At 53.6% G+C, this 13,796-nt stretch overlaps 1 protein-coding gene across 15 annotated transcripts in view; it reads right to left on the bottom strand.

Annotated features, from left to right (window-relative positions):
* The window catches only part of eps8a (EGFR pathway substrate 8, signaling adaptor a), a 185,201-nt gene that overhangs the window by 19,750 nt on the left and 151,655 nt on the right, over positions 1 to 13,796 (bottom strand). For 7 of the 15 annotated variants that reach the window (XM_090201453.1, XM_090201455.1, XM_090201462.1 and 4 more), the window contains exons 18-19: positions 12,855 to 12,995; positions 9,015 to 9,270 (exon numbers count right to left, since the gene is read on the bottom strand). In XM_090201453.1, the coding sequence (XP_090057579.1) occupies positions 9,015 to 9,270; positions 12,855 to 12,995 (397 nt within the window). Of the gene's footprint in view, positions 1 to 7,674; positions 7,741 to 9,014; positions 9,271 to 9,873; positions 9,898 to 11,230; positions 11,267 to 12,854; positions 12,996 to 13,796 lie in introns of those variants that run through there. The other 8 variants (XM_090201456.1, XM_090201449.1, XM_090201450.1 and 5 more) reach the window with 3 other exon arrangements.

The raw sequence follows: 13,796 nt of genomic DNA, 5'->3' as shown, positions 1-13,796 counted from the left end.
GACAGAAGTAGCTCGGGACTGATGGGTAGCACAGCACTGAGAGGAAGCTCAGGCAGGTAGTTAGATCCGGCAGATCCTGGCTGGCTGGCGGTTCTGGCAGATCCTGGCCGACTGGCAGATCTGGAAGAGTCTGGCCGACTGGCAGATCTGGAAGAGTCTGGTCGACTAGCAGATCTGGAAGAGTCTGGTCGACTGGCAGATCTGGAAGAGTCTGGTCGACTGGCAGATCTGGAAGAGTCTGGTCGACTGGCAGATCTGGAAGAGTCTGGTCGACTGGCAGATCTGGAAGAGTCTGGTCGACTGGCAGATCTGGAAGAGTCTGGTCGACTGGCAGATCTGGAAGAGTCTGGTCGACTGGCAGATCTGGAAGAGTCTGGTCGACTGGCAGATCTGGAAGAGTCTGGTCGACTGGCAGATCTGGAAGAGTCTGGTCGACTGGCAGATCTGGCTGCTCCATGCTGACTGGCAGCACTGGCTGCTCCATGCTGACTGGCGGCCCTGGCTGCTCCATGCTGACTGGCGGCCCTGGCTGCTCCATGCTGACTGGCGGCCCTGGCTGCTCCATGCTGACTGGCGGCCCTGGCTGCTCCATGCTAACTGGCAGCTCTGGCGGCTCCTTGCAGACTAGCAGCTCTGGCGGCTCCTTGCAGACTAGCAGCTTTGGCGGCATCCTGCAGACAGGCAGCTCTGGCGGCTCCTTGCAGACTGGTAGCTCCTTGCAGACTGGCAGCTCTGGCGGCCCCTGGTTGACTGGCGGCGCTGGCGCTGGGCTGACTGACGGCACTGGCGGCCCCTGGCTGACTGGCGGCACTAGCGGCCCCTGGCTGACTGGCGGCACTGGCGGCCCCTGGCTGACTGGCGGCACTGGCGGCCCCTGGCTGACTGGCGGCACTGGCGGCCCCTGGCAGACGGGCGGCGCTGGCGGCTCCTGGCAGACGGGCGGCGCTGGCGGCGCTGGGCAGACGGGCGGCACTGGCGGCGCTGGGCAGACGGGCGGCACTGGCGGCGCTGGGCAGACGGGCGGCACTGGCGGCGCTGGGCAGACGGGCGGCACTGGCGGCGCTGGGCAGACGGGCGGCACTGGCGGCGCTGGGCAGACGGGAAGCTCCGGCAGAGGCGCCGGGCAGACGGGAAGCTCCGGCAGAGGCGCCGGGCAGACGGGAAGCTCCGGCAGAGGCGCCGGGCAGACGGGAAGCTCCGGCAGAGGCGCCGGACAGGCAGGAGGCTCCGGCAGAGGCGCCGGACAGGCGGGAGGCTCCGGCAGCGCTGGAGAGGAGGAAGGCTCTGGACGGATGGGCCGGAGAGACAGCCTGGTACGGGGAGCTGCCACCGGAGGGCTGGGGTGTGGAGGTGGTGACGGATAGACCGGGCCGTGCAGGCGCACTGGAGCTCTTGAGCACCGAGCCTGTCCAACCTTACCCGGTTGAATGGTCCCGGTCGCCCTGCCAGTGCGGCGAGGTGGAATAGCCCGCACTGGGCTATGCAGGCGAACCGGGGACACCGTGCGCAAGGCTGGTGCCATGTAAGCCGGCCCAAGGAGACGCACTGGAGACCAGATGCGTAGAGCCGGCTTCATGGCACTTGGCTCGATGCCCACTCTAGCCCGGCCGATACGCGGAGCTGGAATGTACCGCACCGGGCTGTGCACCCGCACTGGGGACACCGTGCGCTCCACAGCATAACACGGTGCCTGCCCGGTCTCTCTAGCCCCCCGGTAACCACAGGAAGTTGGCTCAGGTCTCCTACCTGGCGTAGCCATACTCCCTGTTAGCCCCCCCCCAAGAAATTTTTGGGGCTGACTCCCGGGCTTCCATCCACGACGCCGCGCTGCCTCCTCGTACCAACGCCTCTCCGCTTTCGCCGCCTCCCGTTCTTCCTTGGGGCGGCGATACTCTCCTGGCTGAGCCCAAGGTCCTTTACCGTCTAATTCGTCCTCCCATGTCCATACCTCCTCGCGCTGCTCCTGCTGCTGCTTTTTCCTTTGCCCATTACCACACCGCTTGGTCCTGTTGTGGTGGGTGATTCTGTAACGGTCTTCTAGGTGTGAAGGAGAGTTGGACCAAAATGCGGCGTGTAGATTGCGATCCATGTTTATTGTGACTATAGCAACATGAATCCAAATACAAACAGTGCAAAATAATAAACGTAATGAAAACCGAAACAGCCTAAACTGGTGCAAACTAACACTAAGGACAATCACCCACCAACACACAGTGAAACCCAGGCTACCTAAATATGGTTCCCAATCAGAGACAATGACTAACACCTGCCTCTGATTGAGAACCATATCAGGCCGGACATAGAAATAGACAAACAAGACATCCAACATAGAATGCCCACCCAGTTCACGTCCTGACCAACACTAAAACAAGGAAAACACACACGAACGATGGTCAGAACGTGACACAGCTGCATATCACGGGGGCTGTTCGATGCTAATGCAGAACGCCATAGGACGTTTTTGTGTTGATTAAGGGCAGTCAGGTCTGGGGAGAACCAAGGGCTATATCTGTTCCTGGTTCTAAATTTCTTGAATGGGGCATGTTTATTTAAGATGGTTAGGAAGGCATTTTAAAAAAATATCCAGGCATCCTCTACTGACGGGATGAGGTCAATATCCTTCCAGGATACCCCGGCCAGGTCGATTAGAAAGGCCTGCTCGCTGAAGTGTTTCAGGGAGCGTTTTACAGTGATGAGAGGAGGTCGTTTGACCGCTGACCCATTACGGATGCAGGCAATGAGGCAGTGATCGCTGAGATCTTGGTTGAAGACAGCAGAGGTGTATTTAGAGGGGAAGTTGGTTAGGATGATATCTATGAGGGTGCCCGTGTTTAAGGCTTTGGGGAGGTACCTGGTAGGTTCATTGATAATTTGTGTGAGATTGAGGGCATCAAGTTTAGATTGTAGGATGGCTGGGGTGTTAAGCATGTTCCAGTTTAGGTCGCCTAGCAGCACGAGCTCTGAAGATAGATGGGGGGCAATCAGTTCACATATGGTGTCCAGAGCACAGCTGGGGGCAGAGGGTGGTCTATAGCAGGCGGCAACGGTGAGAGACTTGTTTTTAGAAAGGTGGATTTTTAAAAGTAGAAGTTCAAATTGTTTGGGTACAGACCTGGATAGTAGGACAGAACTCTGCAGGCTATCTTTGCAGTAAATTGCAACACCGCCCCCTTTGGCAGTTCTATTCTTTTCTATTCTATTCTTCTAACCCTGACCCCTGACCCTCCTCCCTACAGGACACAACATTAACCATACCACCTAAACCCTAACCCTGACCCTCCTCCCTACAGGACACAACATTAACCATACCACCTAAACCCCAACCCTGACCCCTGACCCTCCTCCATGTTGGACTTCCTCCCTACAGGACACAACATTAACCATACCACCTAAACCCCAACCCTGACCCCTGACCCTCCTCCCTACAGGACACAACATTAACCATACCACCTAAACCCTAACTCTGAACCCTGACCCTCCTCCCTACAGGACACAACATTAACCATACCACCTAAACCCTAACCCTGAACCCCGACCCTCCTCCCAACAGGACACAACATTAACCATACCACCTAAACCCCAACCCTGACCCCTGACCCTCCTCCCTACAGGACACAACATTAACCATACCACCTAAACCCCAACCCTGACCCCTGACCCTCCTCCCTACAGGACACAACATTAACCATACCACCTAAACCCCAACCCTGACCCTCCTCCCTACAGGACACAACATTAACCATACCACCTAAACCCCAACCCTGACCCCTGACCCTCCTCCCTACAGGACACAAAATTAACCATACCACCTAAACCCCAACCCTGACCCCTGACCCTCCTCCATGTTGGACTTCCTCCCTACAGGACACAACATTAACCATACCACCTAAATCCCAACCCTGAACCCTGACCCTCCTCCCTACAGGACACAACATTAACCATACCACCTAAACCCCAACCCTGACCCCTGACCCTCCTCCATGTTGGACTTCCTCCCTACAGGACACAACATTAACCATACCACCTAAACCCCAACCCTGACCCCTGACCCTCCTCCCTACAGGACACAACATTAACCATACCACCTAAACCCTAACCCTGACCCCTGACCCTCCTCCCTACAGGACACAACATTAACCATACCACCTAAACCCTAACCCTGAACCCTGACCCTCCTCCCAACAGGACACAACATTAACCATACCACCTAAACCCCAACCCTGACCCCTGACCCTCCTCCCTACAGGACACAACATTAACCATACCACCTAAACCCCAACCCTGACCCCTGACCCTCCTCCCTACAGGACACAACATTAACCATACCACCTAAACCCCAACCCTGACCCTCCTCCCTACAGGACACAACATTAACCATACCACCTAAACCCCAACCCTGACCCCTGACCCTCCTCCCTACAGGACACAACATTAACCATACCACCTAAACCCCAACCCTGACCCCTGACCCTCCTCCATGTTGGACTTACTCCCTACAGGACACAACATTAACCATACCACCTAAATCCCAACCCTGAACCCTGACCCTCCTCCCTACAGGACACAACATTAACCATACCACCTAAACCCCAACCCTGACCCCTGACCCTCCTCCATGTTGGACTTCCTCCCTACAGGACACAACATTAACCATACCACCTAAACCCCAACCCTGACCCCTGACCCTCCTCCCTACAGGACACAACATTAACCATACAACCTAAACCCTAACTCTGAACCCTGACCCTGAACCCTGACCCTCCTCCCAACAGGACACAACATTAACCATACCACCTAAACCCCAACCCTGACCCCTGACCCTCCTCCCTACAGGACACAACATTAACCATACCACCTAAACCCCAACCCTGACCCCTGACCCTCCTCCCTACAGGACACAACATTAACCATACCACCTAAACCCTAACCCTGACCCCTGACCCTCCTCCCTACAGGACACAACATTAACCATACCACCTAAACCCCAACCCTGAACCCTGACCCTCCTCCCTGCAGGACACAACATTAACCATACCACCTAAACCCCAACCCTGACCCCTGACCCTCCTCCCTACAGGACACAACATTAACCATACCACCTAAATCCCAACCCTGACCCCTGACCCTCCTCCCTACAGGACACAACATTAACCATACCACCTAAACCCCAACCCTGACCCCTGACCCTCCTCCCTACAGGACACAACATTAACCATACCACCTAAACCCTAACTCTGAACCCTGACCCTCCTCCCTACAGGACACAACATTAACCATACCACCTAAACCCCAACCCTGACCCCTGACCCTCCTCCCTACAGGACACAACATTAACCATACCACCTAAACCCCAACCCTGACCCCTGACCCTCCTCCCTACAGGACACAACATTAACCATACCACCTAAACCCCAACCCTGACCCTCCTCCCTACAGGACACAACATTAACCATACCACCTAAACCCCAACCCTGACCCTCCTCCCTACAGGACACAACATTAACCATACCACCTAAACCCTAACCCTGACCCCTGACCCTCCTCCCTACAGGACACAACATTAACCATACCACCTAAACCCTAACCCTGACCCTCCTCCCTACAGGACACAACATTAACCATACCACCTAAACCCCAACCCTGACCCCTGACCCTCCTCCCTACAGGACACAACATTAACCATACCACCTAAACCCTAACCCTGACCCCTGACCCTCCTCCATGTTGGACTTCCTCCCTACAGGACACAACATTAACCATACCACCTAAACCCCAACCCTGACCCCTGACCCTCCTCCCTACAGGACACAACATTAACCATACCACCTAAACCCTAACTCTGAACCCTGACCCTCCTCCCTACAGGACACAACATTAACCATACCACCTAAACCCCAACCCTGACCCCTGACCCTCCTCCCTACAGGACACAACATTAACCATACCACCTAAACCCCAACCCTGACCCTCCTCCCTACAGGACACAACATTAACCATACCACCTAAACCCCAACCCTGACCCCTGACCCTCCTCCCTACAGGACACAACATTAACCATACCACCTAAACCCCAACCCCGACCCTCCTCCCTACAGGACACAACATTAACCATACCACCTAAACCCCAACCCTGACCCCTGACCCTCCTCCCTACAGGACACAACATTAACCATACCACCTAAACCCTAACCCTGACCCCTGACCCTCCTCCCTACAGGACACAACATTAACCATACCACCTAAACCCTAACCCTGACCCTCCTCCCTACAGGACACAACATTAACCATACCACCTAAACCCCAACCCTGACCCCTGACCCTCCTCCCTACAGGACACAACATTAACCATACCACCTAAACCCCAACCCTGAACCCTGACCCTCCTCCCTACAGGACACAACATTAACCATACCACCTAAACCCTAACCCTGACCCCTGACCCTCCTCCCTACAGGACACAACATTAACCATACCACCTAAACCCTAACCCTGAACCCTGACCCTCCTCCCAACAGGACACAACATTAACCATACCACCTAAACCCCAACCCTGACCCCTGACCCTCCTCCCTACAGGACACAACATTAACCATACCACCTAAACCCCAACCCTGACCCTCCTCCCTACAGGACACAACATTAACCATACCACCTAAACCCTAACCCTGACCCCTGACCCTCCTCCCTACAGGACACAACATTAACCATACCACCTAAACCCCAACCCTGAACCCTGACCCTCCTCCCTACAGGACACAACATTAACCATACCACCTAAACCCTAACCCTGACCCCTGACCCTCCTCCCTACAGGACACAACATTAACCATACCACCTAAACCCTAACCCTGAACCCTGACCCTCCTCCCAACAGGACACAACATTAACCATACCACCTAAACCCCAACCCCGACCCTCCTCCCTACAGGACACAACATTAACCATACCACCTAAACCCTAACCCTGACCCCTGACCCTCCTCCCTACAGGACACAACATTAACCATACCACCTAAACCCCAACCCTGACCCCTGACCCTCCTCCATGTTGGACTTCCTCCCTACAGGACACAACATTAACCATACCACCTAAACCCCAACCCTGACCCCTGACCCTCCTCCCTACAGGACACAACATTAACCATACCACCTAAACCCTAACTCTGAACCCTGACCCTCCTCCCTACAGGACACAACATTAACCATACCACCTAAACCCTAACCCTGAACCCTGACCCTCCTCCCAACAGGACACAACATTAACCATACCACCTAAACCCCAACCCTGACCCCTGACCCTCCTCCCTACAGGACACAACATTAACCATACCACCTAAACCCTAACTCTGAACCCTGACCCTCCTCCCTACAGGACACAACATTAACCATACCACCTAAACCCTAACCCTGAACCCTGACCCTCCTCCCAACAGGACACAACATTAACCATACCACCTAAACCCCAACCCTGACCCCTGACCCTCCTCCCTACAGGACACAACATTAACCATACCACCTAAACCCCAACCCTGACCCCTGACCCTCCTCCCTACAGGACACAACATTAACCATACCACCTAAACCCCAACCCTGACCCCTGACCCTCCTCCCTACAGGACACAACATTAACCATACCACTTAAACCCCAACCCCGACCCTCCTCCCTACAGGACACAACATTAACCATACCACCTAAACCCTAACCCTGACCCCTGACCCTCCTCCATGTTGGACTTCCTCCCTACAGGACACAACATTAACCATACCACCTAAACCCCAACCCTGACCCCTGACCCTCCTCCCTACAGGACACAACATTAACCATACCACCTAAACCCCAACCCTGACCCCTGACCCTCCTCCCTACAGGACACAACATTAACCATACCACCTAAACCCTAACCCTGACCCCTGACCCTCCTCCCTACAGGACACAACATTAACCATACCACCTAAACCCTAACCCTGACCCCTGACCCTCCTCCCTACAGGACACAACATTAACCATACCACCTAAACCCTAACCCTGAACCCTGACCCTCCTCCCAACAGGACACAACATTAACCATACCACCTAAACCCCAACCCTGACCCCTGACCCTCCTCCCTACAGGACACAACATTAACCATACCACCTAAACCCTAACCCTGACCCCTGACCCTCCTCCCTACAGGACACAACATTAACCATACCACCTAAACCCCAACCCTGACCCCTGACCCTCCTCCCTACAGGACACAACATTAACCATACCACCTAAACCCCAACCCTGACCCCTGACCCTAACACTAATCCAGACTCCTGATATTAACCCTGCCCACCATCAGCCTCCAGGAGACATTACAGTACACATACACCCAACAACAGCCATTTGATCCCCATTAGACAGTACAGTACACAGACACCCATTAGACAGTACAGTACACAGACACCCATTAGACAGTACAGTACACAGACACCCATTAGACAGTACAGTACACAGATACCCATTAGACAGTACAGTACACAGACACCCATTAGACACTACAGTACACAGACACCCATTAGACAGTACAGTACGCAGACACCCATTAGACAGTACAGTACACAGACACCCATTAGACAGTACAGTACACAGACACCCATTAGACAGTACAGTACACAGACACCCATTAGACAGTACAGTACACAGACACCCTTTAGACAGTACAGTACGCAGACACCCATTAGACAGTACAGTACACAGACACCCATTAGACAGTACAGTACAGACACCCATTAGACACTACAGTACACAGACACCCATTAGACATTACAGTACACAGACACCCATTAGACAGTACAGTACGCAGACACCCATTAGACAGTACAGTACACAGACACCCATTAGACAGTACAGTACACAGACACCCATTAGACAGTACAGTACACAGACACCCATTAGACAGTACAGTACACAGACACCCATTAGACAGTACAGTACACAGACACCCAACAACCTTTCCTAAAGTTACATGAAGACAGGTGTGCCTTACGGTTGACTGGCGGGGGTCTCTGGTTTGGGTGGTCTCTCATGGTGACGCTGGCTGGGATGCTTCCGGAGTCGCTGGAGGTGTTGCTGCTCTGTCTGCTCACCGTGCTGGGAGGGGGGCGGGGGGGTTCGGCCGGGGGGGGCAGGGGAGGGGTTGGGAGACGTGGCGGGGCAGGAGGGAGGGGTGTGGGGATGGGGGGCGTGGGGATGGGGGGCATGGGGGTGGCCATGGGTTTGGGGACGTAGTCTGTCCGCTGTTTCTGAGGAGGAGAAGAGACGAGGAGACTGTAGTGGTGAACTCAGAACAGATCTAGCCTGGGCCTCCCGAGTGGCGCAGTGGTCTAAGGCACTGCATCGCAGTGCTAGCTGTGCCACTAGAGATTCTGGGTTTGAGTCCAGGCTCTATCTCAGCCGGCCTCGACCGGGAGACCCATGGGGCGGCGCACAATTGGCCCAGCGTCGTCCGGGTTAGGGGAGGGTTTTGACCGGCTGGGATATCCTTGTCTCATCGCGCACTAGCGACTCCTGTGGCGGGCCGGGTGCAGTGCGCGCTAACCAAGGTTGTCAGGTGTACGGTGTTTCCTCCAACACATTGGTGTGGCTGGCTTCCGGGTTGGATGCGCGCTCTGTCAAGAAGCAGTGCGGCTTGGTTGGGTTGTGTTTCGGAGGACGCACCGCCCAAGTCCGTACGGGAGTAGCACCGATGAAAACAAGACTGTAACTACCAATTAGATATCAGGAAATTAGCAAGAAAAAGGGGTAAAACAAGATATATAATAATGAAAAACAACAGATCTAGCCTACAATCATCGCCAACAGAATCCATCCACTGTACTAATATGAAGCAGACGTTGCTTAGTTACCTCGTTCAACTCTCCCAGTAATTGCTTGCATGAGGAAATGGAAATAAAACACGGTTGTGAGGTGTTGTACTGTAGTTTTCCCACCGCAAACTCACTCAGGTGCAAAGACAACTGACAAGAAACCTTGAAACCACAGCACATTGACAAGGTGGTGTAATATGGTTCAGATGAAACCACAAGGAGGAGGATATAGAGGGAGGGAATCTAGACGTCTATAACATGGAAGGGAGACAGATCCCTCCACTAGCTTGGCTAGAGGGGAACTGAAACACTACGGAGGGAATCTAGACGTCTATAATATGGAAGGGAGACAGATCCCTCCACTAGCTCGGCTAGAGGGGAAACTGATACACTACGGAGGGAATCTAGACGTCTATAACATGGAAGGGAGATAGATCCCTCCACTAACTCGGCTAGAGGGGAACTGACACACTACGGAGGGAATCTAGACGTCTATAACATGGAAGGGAGACAGATCCCTCCACTAGCTCGGCTAGAGGGGAACTGAAACACTACGGAGGGAATCTAGACGTCTATAACATGGAAGGGAGACAGATCCCTCCACTAGCTCGGCTAGAGGGGAAACTGAAACACTACAGAGGGAAGAAGGTTAGGGCCACCAGGTTAGGGCCGGCTCCGACTGCAGAAGGTTAGATCCGGCTCTGACTGCAGAAGGTTAGGGCCGGCTCTGACTGCAGAAGGTTAGGGCCGGCTCCGACTGCAGAAGGTTAGGGCCACCAGAAGGTTAGGGGCCGGCTCCGACTGCAGAAGGTTAGGGGCCGGCTCTGACTGCAGAAGGTTAGGGCCACCAGAAGGTTAGGGCCGGCTCCGACTGCAGAAGGTTAGGGCCGGCTCTGACTGCAGAAGGTTAGGGGCCGGCTCCGACTGCAGAAGGTTAGGGGCCGGCTCCGACTGCAGAAGGTTAGGGCCACCAGAAGGTTAGGGGCCGGCTCTGACTGCAGAAGGTTAGGGCCACCAGAAGTTTAGGGCCGGCTCCGACTGCAGAAGGTTAGGGCCACCAGAAGGTTAGGGCCGGCTCCGACTGCAGAAGGTTAGGGCCACCAGAGTGTTAGGGCCGGCTCCGACTGCAGAAGGTTAGGGCCGGCTCCGACTGCAGAAGGTTAGGGGCCGGCTCCGACTGCAGAAGGTTTGGGCCGACTCCGACTGCATGTGTGGGTATGGAAGTGGGTAAACAGACTCGTGAGCCACTGCAGCACCCTCATGATAAGTTCAGATTTTTGTGGCCCCCATCAAAGCTGCCTATCACTGCACTAAAGGCACTCAGCACACAGAGCCATTCTAACCCAGAGCCATATATACTGTATATACAGTATGACTCTGGTCCAACCAACCATACCTTGAACAACTCAAACTCCTTCTTTGGCATCATTAGCTTTATGTAAAAGACAAACAGGTGCAGGTGGAATGGAGACAGACAGACAGACAGACAGAGATGAATATGAGATGTATGACAGGGACATGATTTAATGGCTGATGAGATGCTTTACTCTGTCAATAGGACTGGTGAAGGAGAGGAGTCTACAGTCGTGGCCAAAAGTTTTGAGAATGACACAAATATACATTTTCACAAAGTCTGCCTCAGTGTCTTTAGATATTTTTGTCAGATGTTACTATGAAATACTGAAGTATAATTACAAGCATTTCATAAGTGTCAAAGGCTTTTAGTGACAATTACATGAAGTTGATGCAAAGAGTCAATATTGGCAGTGTTGACCCTTCTTTTTCAAGACCTCTGCAATCCGCCCTGGCATGCTGTCAATTAACTTCTGGGCCACATCCTGACTGATGGCAGCCCATTCTTGCATAATCAATGCTTGGAGTTTGTCAGAATTTGTGGGTTTTTCCGGGTTTTTCCGGGATGGTTCGGAGAAGTTGCTCTCGAAGGATGTGTTAGTACCATTCTTTATTCATGGCTGTGTTCTTAGGCAAAATTGTGAGTGAGCCCACTCCCTTGGCTGAGAAGCAACCCCACACATGAATGGTCTCAGGATGCTTTACTGTTGGCATGACATAGGACGGATGGTAGCGCTCACCTTGTCTTCTCCAGACAAGCTTTATTTCCGGATGCCCCAAACAATCGGAAAGGGGATTCATCAGTGAAAATGACTTTCCCCAGTCCTCAGCAGTCCAATCCCTGTACCTTTTGCAGAATATCAGTCTGTCCCTGATGTTTTTCCTGGAGAGAAGTGGCTTCTTTGCTGCCCTTCTTGACACCAGGCCATCCTTCAAAGTCTTCGCCTCACTGTGCGTGCAGATGCACTCACATCTGCCTGCTGCCATTCCTGAGCAAGCTCTGTACTGGTGGTGCCCCGATCCCGCAGCTGAATCAACTTTAGGAGACGGTCCTGGCGCTTGCTGGACTTTCTTGGGCGCCCTGAAGCCTTCTTCACAACAATTGAACCGCTCTCCTTGCAGTTCTTGATGATCCGATAAATGGTTGATTTAGGTGCAATCTTACTGGCAGCAATATCCTTGCCTGTGAAGCCCGTTTTGTGCAAAGCAATGATGACGGCACGTGTTTCCTTGCAGGTACCCATGTTTGACAGAGGAAGACCAATGATTCCCAGCACCACCCTCCTTTTGAAGCTTCCAGTCTGTTATTCGAACTCAATCAGCATGACAGAGTGATCTCCAGCCTTGTCCTCGTCAACACTCACACCTGTGTTAACGATAGAATCACTGACATGATGTCAGCTGGTCCTTTTGTGGCAGGGCTGAAATGCAGTGGAAATGTTTTTGGGGGGATTCAGTTCATTTGCATGGCAAAGAGGGACTTTGCTGGAGTATATGCAAATTGCCATCATACAAACTGAGGCAGCAGACGTGCATATTCATATTTGAGTCATTCTCAAAACATTTGGCCACGACTGTATTACTTTACTCTATCAAAATGACTAATATTAACATAGAAATATTGAGAATATCAATACCTTATTCTGAGACACCGTCCAGGGACTCACCTGTATAGTATGGCTATAGATGGGTTCCCCCCTCACCGTGACGTCCACAGCCTTGGTGACCTCCAGGATGTTGTTTGGCACATAGCCAGATGCCCCGGAGCAGTTACACACTTTCCACCACTGCTTCCTGTCATCCAGCACCTGACCAGGGTTACCAGGGTTACCAGGGGGAGAATTGGTTACAGTGTGTTGTAGATGGACCTGACCAGGGTTACCAGGGGGAGGATTGGTTACAGTGTGTTGTAGATGGACCAGGGTTACCAGGGGGAGGCTAACTCAGTGCTGTCTCCTCTCATTGACCGGGGTACTGCAGGCTAACTCAGTGCTGCCTCCTCTCGTTGACCGGGGTACTGCAGGCTAACTCAGTGCTGCTTCCTCTCATTGACCGGGGTACTGCAGGCTAACTCAGTGCTGCCTCCTCTCATTGACCGGGGTACTGCAGGCTAACTCAGTGCTGCCTCCTCTCATTGACCGGGGTACTGCAAGCTAACTCAGTGCTGCCTCCTCTCATTGACCGGGGTACTGCAGGCTGACTCAGTGCTGCCTCCTCTCATTGACCGGGGTACTGCAGGCTGACTCAGTGCTGCCTCCTCACATTGACCGGGGTACTGCAGGCTGACTCAGTGCTGCCTCCTCTCATTGACCGGGGTACTGCAGGCTGACTCAGTGCTGCCTCCTCACATTGACCGGGGTACTGCAGGCTGACTCAGTGCTGCCTCCTCTCATTGACCGGGGTACTGCAGGCTGACTCAGTGCTGCCTCCTCTCGTTGACCGGGGTACTGCAGGCTAACTCAGTGCTGCCCCCTCACATTGACTGGGGTACTGCAGGCTAACTCAGTGCTGCCTCCTCACATTGACCGGGGTACTGCAGGCTAACTCAGTGCTGCCTCCTCTCATTGACCGGGGTACTGCAGGCTGACTCAGTGCTGCCTCCTCTCATT

This window comes from Oncorhynchus mykiss, chromosome 15 (genome assembly GCF_057628025.1).
Source record: "Oncorhynchus mykiss isolate SJ-2025 chromosome 15, ASM5762802v1, whole genome shotgun sequence".
In the NCBI taxonomy this organism is placed as follows: domain Eukaryota; kingdom Metazoa; phylum Chordata; class Actinopteri; order Salmoniformes; family Salmonidae; genus Oncorhynchus; species Oncorhynchus mykiss.
The sequence above is the reverse complement of the archived record's forward strand: the minus strand, read 5'-3'. Positions and strand labels throughout refer to the sequence as shown.